General features: G+C 49.6%; 1 protein-coding gene across 1 annotated transcript in view; it reads left to right on the top strand.

The window, feature by feature from the left end:
- The window catches only part of SHROOM2 (shroom family member 2), a 66,275-nt gene that overhangs the window by 53,898 nt on the left and 4,713 nt on the right, over positions 1 to 7,664 (top strand). Inside the window, exons 6-8 of the mRNA XM_008592978.1 lie at positions 4 to 240; positions 4,869 to 5,363; positions 6,734 to 6,905. Coding sequence (XP_008591200.1) covers positions 4 to 240; positions 4,869 to 5,363; positions 6,734 to 6,905 — 904 coding nt within the window. The remainder of the gene's footprint in view (positions 1 to 3; positions 241 to 4,868; positions 5,364 to 6,733; positions 6,906 to 7,664) is intronic.

Genomic DNA, 7,664 nt, shown 5'->3' with positions numbered 1-7,664 from the left:
CAGCCCCTCCGTGTCCAGCAGTGCCCAGCCCCAGGACGCCCCGACGGCTGCCTGTCAGCGTGACAGCCAGCATGTGAGCGGGGACACGCCCTGTCCTCAGCCAGAAGCTCCGCTCCCTTGCACGCACCTGCACCTGCACGCAGCCGCCATGGAGACGTCTCGCTCCCCTTCTCCGCAGTTTGCCCCCCAGAAGCTGACAGACAAGCCTCCCCTGCTCGTCCAGGATGAGAGCTCCAGCAGGTATCCTCCCGTGATGGGGTGTCCTCCCATCACGCCTTCTTCCATGGGTCTCCATGTGGGGGGTTAGGCTGGGCCTTAACTTCATTCAGCTGAAGACACTGGATTTAATGTTGGTGCTGGGGGATCACTACAGGGAGGAAAAGCCACAGCTCCTGTGACCAGGTGATTTTAACTCACTGGGGGTCTGCCCCTTCCCAGAGGGAAGAAAGGGGGATGTGAAGTACAGGGTGTACCATTCCCCTCTCCTTCACGAGCGGCCAGTGTGCATTTATGTCTGCATTTACCCACAGGCCTCTGCAGACTAGGGACACAGGTTTTCCTATACATGTAATATTTGTGATTGGAATCAGGGTTAACCTAAGCAGGAAACCTTTAGGTGAAATTGTTTTTCATAATGCCCAATATTTTTATACACCTTTTTTTCTGGATTTTTATTTTTTTTTTAATGTTAAAAGGCTAGGTGGGTATTCACCTTTTATTAAAGCACGAGAAAAACTGATCACATCCCATGGTGCTGTCGTGAGAATTTTAGGCATGGACTTGTCCTGTCCTTTGAGACGTTCATGGATGTCATCAGGCTGACCGTTCAAGAGCACTGAATGTTTAGCTTTTTTCATAAAATTTTTATCATGTGAAATATTTATTATATGAGTGCCTTTGAAGAACCGAGAAGTGGAAGAAGTAGGGAATTTTCATCTCACTCTTTACAGCAGTGGTTCTCACCCTGGGGGATGAAGAGTGATTTGGGCCTCCAGTGGATGTCTGGTGATGTCTGGAGGCAGTTGTTGGGGGATGGAGAAGGGATGCTACTGGCGTCTAGTGGGTGGACAGCAGGGATGCTGCTCAGCATCCTACAATGCACAGGACAGCCCTCATGACAAAGACTTATTGGACCCCAAATGCCCATAGCACCTAGGTTGGGAATCCTGCTTTCAAGACAAAGTGTCTGGCACAGTAGCCACTAATCACATGTGCAGTGTAAATGCAGGCTGATGAAAATCAGATAAAAGAAATTGAGTTCCTCACCTGCGCCAGGTGTGGCTAGTGGCTGCCATACTGGATAGCACAGATTACGGGTATTTCCATCACCACAGGAAGTTCTATTGGACCTCACTGCTCTGGAGTCTCGAGACTTTTTTTTTTTTTTAACAGTGAAAGGACATTATTGATACTGTCCTGTATTCCAAGTGTGGCATCACAACTACAGCTTTATCTGTGGTCCTAAACTGTGCTTTATCACTTAAAATGTAGATATCACTTAAATATTTTTTCAATTGGTAACATTGTTAGTTCTGGAAGAAAGGTCTTAGTCCATTCAGTCTGTGATAATAAAATACCATAAACTGGGTGGCTTATAAACAGAAATGCATTTCTCATAGTTCTGGAGGCTGAAAGTTCAAGATCAAGGTGTGGCAAATTTGGTGTCTGGTGAGAGCCATTTTTTGGTTCATAGACGGTGCCTTCTCGCTGTGCCTTCTCCACAGCGAGACAGGGGTGATGGAGCTCTCTTGGGTCTCTTTTATAAGGGCACTAATCCCATTCATGGGGGCTCCACTCATGACCTCATCACCTCCTAAAGGCCCCTTGTCCTATTACCATCCCATTGGGGTTGAGGATTTTAATATGAATTTTGGGAGACACAAACATTCACACCATAGCAGAAGGAAAAGCAACAGAGAGGTCTGTGTGGTGCGTAAAGGTGTGATATCTTTGCAGTCGAGTCGGCCTAGGTCCCCTCTGTGTGCCATCAGGGAACTAGTGTGACCGCAGTGCTCTCCGTTGAGGAACTTGCTTGGTGTGGGCTCCAGGAGGTGGGTGGTATTCTAGTGAGTGTTGGTTTTCTCACTCTATCTCCTCTGTGGGTTGAGAGGGACTTTAACAAGCAGTGACAGCACTTGCTGAGGAAGCTGAGGAGGAATCTTTGGGCATTAGCATTATTAGTATTCCCATCTGACGTCCTTAGGGGCTACAAAGGTGGTTTTACCCTACTTGTCAGGCTCTGATGCTGTCCTTGAACCTGTGTCCGCTGCCGTATAGGCACGTGCAGTGTTCTGGGTGGGCGCTTGGAGCAGTCCCTGTGTTCTCTCTATTCTTTTCCGGGAATGCAGTCAGCAGATGGCAGCAGTGCCACCCACGAAACTTGATACCAGGGAACTCGCTCATAATGCACTGAATTAAATGTCACCGCCCCCAAGATGTGTGCTGTTGGTCAGTCCTGGTATGAAAACATGGAATCCCAATTACCTGTCACCAGGAGTCCTCCACTCTATCTGCAGGCAAGGGACTGGCTGCGGCGTGACCTCCTCAGCAGCCTCAGCTCAGGGGCACTCTCCTGGTCCTGACCTACAGTGACTGCCTTGATTTCCTGAGCACTAGCCACCAGCCTGTCTCTGTGTCCCTCCTTTCTGTTTCTCTCCATCTGTTGCATGTACGGCCCGTGCCAGGCACCACAAATCCCACAGATATTTCTTGAGCAGCTCAGCAGTAAGAATGCAGAGAAGGAGAGAACAAAACGTCCCTGCCCTCTGAGTAGTCACTCATTCCAGATAAAAATGTATCCGTGCCTGTCCTAAAACCAGCAAGCTTACTTTTAAACCTTTTAAAATTCTCTGAGGTTTTTGATTGTGTTTAGTTTGGACTTTTAAACAACAGAATGGCGATGGGAACAGCAGCATCTTCCGTCCCGGCAGTGAGGGTAGAGACTTGATTGCTCGCAGAAGTGGGCTCGGGAGAGTCTTCACGAAAGCCTGCGCCTGCGAGCAAGCAGCACGTGTGGCAGAGCCCCAGGCTGCTTCCGTTCCCTTGGCGGCGTTCTTGCCCTCAACTTAGCCTCATCAGTGTTAGTGGGGCCATGGGACAGGTTGAGGTGGGGGCTAGCCCGTAGGGAGAGGCTGGATCTTGGCCTCCCCTCTCTCCCCGCTCCTCCCAGTGCCACCTTTCCATTAGGAATTGATGGGGCCTGGTTGCGGTAAGGCCGAATCCACTGCGTCTTGTCCTTGTTTTGAAGTAAACGTTGATCAGACTTCTATTATGTGGAAGTCTTGACCACTCTCAAGGAGAGTGACCAGGAATAGATGCTTTGTTGGAAAGTATATGTTAACCTGTGGAAGATTTGATTTTGCTGTTTAATTTTTTCTATCATGCTTTCCTTCACTGGGAAACAAATTTCTGCACAAACAGGGGAAGATAGAAATACCATTCAGCTTAAAGTCAGTAACAAGTGCTCAGGGTTTCTGAGTCTGGAGTGACACGGGTGTGAAGGGTTTTTGTCCGTCCTAGCTTGGATAAGACGGCAGGATTTCCCTTCTTAAGTTTGATGTATCTAAACGGTGTTTTCCACAGGGTTAGACTTTTTAAAATTTACTCACAAGGAGGGTAACTGTTTGTGAGGACTGTTTGTTTACGGGGACTGTTTAGGAGCACCTAGATAGAAAACATCAGCTCTTTCTACTGGAGAGAGGGAAGAAAATACAAAATTATTTCATTTTAGCCTGCACAGCACACCCTTATGTGTAAAGAAAGAACCGTGCTGTGTTCTTAATCGGCAGTGAAAGGGTGAAAAACAGCACTTAATTCAGAGCACCACCACTTCCCTCATGCTGCAGAAAATTGGGTCCATTAGCTCACATTGTAGAAGTGATTTGCAGGTCAGAGTCAGAAACATGTCCTGAGTGTGCATTGCTTGTTTGGCTTGTTTTTTCTTTCCCTCCTGGACACCAGCAGATGGCTCTCTTTTCTCCAATATGTCCTTTCAAAATACTTTGAAAAGATGTCACAGTCCCCTGTGTGTGGTCCAGCATGGTGCAGCTGAGAGCAGCCGGCATTGGGGTTGTCACAGATGAGGCACAGCAGCATGGGCCGGGAGGGTTCTTCCTGACCTCTCCCTGCCCCAGGTGCTTTAGTTACCTCCCCATGTCCTTTCACTAAGAAACTCTTTTTAAAGCAGGAAATGCGTGCCTTTTGTGAGCCACTGAGAATGACACAGCACTGGGAGCTCCCTATTGGCTGCAGGATCCTTGTCCCTGTGGTGTGAACCATGCACAGGGAGGGGTCTGGGAGTGTGGGAGGTGGAAGGCAGGTGATGGTAGGATACAGCACCCGCCAGCACAGGAGGAAGCTTCCGAGGGGGCCTCCAGACACAGCCCCTCCTGACAGGCATTCTCGCGGCCCTGGACACCACGCACCAGCCCGCAGGTGTGTGCCAACCTGCTTTGAGGAACACTGACTTAAGGCACTAACAATAATTCTGCAAAAACGTCTATCCAGTATGGATTTCCCTACAAGAGAAAATGTAACTGAGTGGGACTTAAAGTTTGCATTGTCACTGGAATAAAAACAAATGGAAATTAAACCACCCTCCTATCACCAGTAAACCACAGGAAGATGCCCTCAGACGCCTGTAGGTGTGAGGTGGACAGTTTGAGAATGGAACGGAGTCAGACTACTGAGAGTGGGGAGACCAAGGTAGGGGTGGGAGGGAGCTTGACCTCCTCTGCCTCCCTGGGACATGTTGGGTCTTTGAGTCAGGTGCACCATCTGTAAGGGGGGGACTCACCAATCGGAGTCCTGGATTGGAGTCGGTGCCCAGAGCGTGCTTTGCGATGTCAGCAGAGGCTCTTCTGTTTCAGAATCGAGCGGGTGATGGGCAACAACAGCATGGTGAAGATGGTGCCCATCAAGATCGTGCACTCGGAGAGCCGGCCTGAGAAGGAGAGCCGCCAGAGTCTGGTGTGCCCAGCCGAGCCGCCCGCCCTGCCCAGCGGCCTGGAGAGACACCAGATCAAGACACTGAGCACGCCGGAGCAGTCCTACTCCCGCTTCTGCGTGTACACGCGGCAGGGCCCTGAGCCCAAGCCCCCCAGCACCCCTGCGCCCCTTCCCGGTCTAGGCTACGTGAGGGCCAAAGAGAAGACCGTGGAAGAGCTGAAGTCAGAGGCACTGGCCAGGGAGATCGTGGGGAAGGATAAGTCCTTGGCCGATATCCTGGATCCCAGTGCAAAGATTAAAACCACCATGGACTTGATGGAAGGGATCTTCCCCAAGGACGAGCACCTCCTGGAAGAAGCCCAGCAGCGGAGGAAGTTGCTCCCCAAGGTCCCCTCCCCGAGGACCACAGAGGAGAAGTGAGTAGATGCTCCTTTCCAGTTTGTGCATGATTCTGCCGGCATCTTAAGGCTTAAAAGGGAGAGGGGTGCGTATCTGTTTCTCTGTTCTCGTGACTGCTCTTTGCGGGGGGGGCAGGTTTTTATGAGTGTTCCCCGATGCTTAGAACTTTTTAGCTTTTTTTGTGAGCCTACTGAAAGTAAAGCTAAGGGTCAGAGGCCTTGTCCCTGGGGATGAAGACTTCGGTGGGTGGCAAAGGCGTGGAACACACGTGCTTTGCAGCCCGCTGAGCTTTGCTGGCTGGAGGCCCGTGTGATTTATCATGATGCCCACAGCTCTCCTTTCTCGTAAGGCAACAGTTCTCAGCGGGGACCGTTGTCTGCCCCAGGGGACAGTTGACAATGTCATACTCTGTGTGTGGAGGGGAGCTCCTGGCATCCAGTGGGTGGAGCCCAGGAATGCTGCTCAGCATCCTACAGTGCACAGGACAGTCCCCACCACAGATAACTGTGGGGGGAGTGCTGACGTGAGAAACCCCAGCATAAGAGGACGGAAGGCTTAGACTGGGTTTATAAAATTTATTTGCACCCGCTTGAACAAATTCGTCTTGTTAGTTTTGTAAGTACCACTGTCAGGTCTCTCTCCTTCACTCATTTGACGCAAAGGCGTGTGTGGTGGCATCTTCCCTGCTGTTTCTGCCCGCTCCGTCACCACAAGCATCAGTCATGTGCTATAGGGTGCAGTGCCCATGAAATGCGGCAGAGAAGGAGAAACAGGACACACTAGAACCAGCAAGAGGGAGCGACTGTGGCTGCTGGTAGGAGGGTGCTTAGGAGTGGCTTTTGCAGATTGTGCCATACACGGCCTCAGCCACACAGACCCCAGACTCTAGGAGGGGACAGTCTGTGCTTTCATCTCCCCAGCAGAGATTTTTGGATGTTCCTGCTCATCCAAGTTTTTTGGCCTTTTGAAAAACTACATTTCAGGGCCAGCCTGTGGCTCACTCGGGAGAGTGTGGTGCTGATAACACCAAGGCCATGGGTTCGGATCCCATATAGGAATGGCCGGTTTGCTCAATGGCTGAGCGTGGTCTTGATGACACCAAGCCAAGGGTTAAGGTCCCCTTACCGGTCATCTTTAAAAAAAAGAAAAAAAACAAAAAACAAAAAAACAACTACATTTCACAGACTTTATGAGTATCCATTTGGCAAAGTTTTATTTTTTAGTTTTAACTTCGTCACCTGTTTTGTTTGTTTTTGGCTGTCTTATCTCCCTTGCTGGTGTCCTAATGGTAGTGCCAGCACTTATTTGTCACAACCCAGGAAGCAGGGCTGAGGGGGCATCTGTGTACATGGTTGCAGCTAATTGAAATTCTGACATCTTTACCCAGGAAAGAGGAGCCAAGTATGCCAGCAGCCATGTCCCTGGCCACCAACTCCACTTATTACAGCACATCAGCCCCTAAAGCTGAGCTGCTGATCAAGATGAAGGACCTACAAGAGCAGCAGGAGCCTGAAGAGTACTCAGGGAGCGACTTGGACCATGACCTGTCAGTGAAGAAGGTAGGAAAGCCAACCAAAAACCATCACGTGTTTAACTCCCAAGAACTTGCGCAGGCACTTGAGAATCTAGCAGTAGACGAAACAGAATAGAGCCCTTCTCTGAGGGAGCTTATGTTCACACAGGAGAGAGAGACAGACAACACAAAAACAAATATATATACAATACAGGATCAGCAAATCTGGCCCACTGCTTGCTTTTGTAAATAAAGTTTCATTGAAACACAGCCACATTGTTCATTTACATATGGTTTGTGGTGGCTTTCACACTACAGCGGCAGAGTTGGATAGTTGCAACAGTGCCCATATAGCCTGCAAAGTCTAAAATATGTACTATCTGGCTCTTGACAGAAAAAGTTTGCCTAACCCTTAATGTAATATGTCGAGTGGTAAGAAAATTAAAACAAGGCGAAGGCACAGAGAGGTTAAAACAAAGGCATGTGATTATTGAGAGGGCTCTGTTGAGGTGATAATTGAGCAGAGACCCAGAGTGACATGAGGAACAAGCACTGTTTTTGTCTGGCATGCTGGGAAGGGGGCTAGCCAGTGCAGAGGTCCTGGGTGGGAGCCTGGTGGCATGTTGGAAAAGTAGCAGAGGCCAGTAGCTGGAGCTGTGTGGATAGGGAGAGAGGGTTGCAGATGAGGTTGGAACAGGATTCAGGGACTGGCTGTTTAGCTCACTTGGGCGAGTATGGCACTGATAATACCAAGGTCAAGGGTTTGGATCTCCAATCTGGGCTGCCCCCGAAAAAAAAAAAAAAA

Source organism: Galeopterus variegatus, unplaced genomic scaffold, assembly GCF_000696425.1.
Source record: "Galeopterus variegatus unplaced genomic scaffold, G_variegatus-3.0.2 Scaffold8558, whole genome shotgun sequence".
In the NCBI taxonomy this organism is placed as follows: Eukaryota; Metazoa; Chordata; class Mammalia; order Dermoptera; family Cynocephalidae; genus Galeopterus; species Galeopterus variegatus.
The sequence above is the reverse complement of the archived record's forward strand: the minus strand, read 5'-3'. Positions and strand labels throughout refer to the sequence as shown.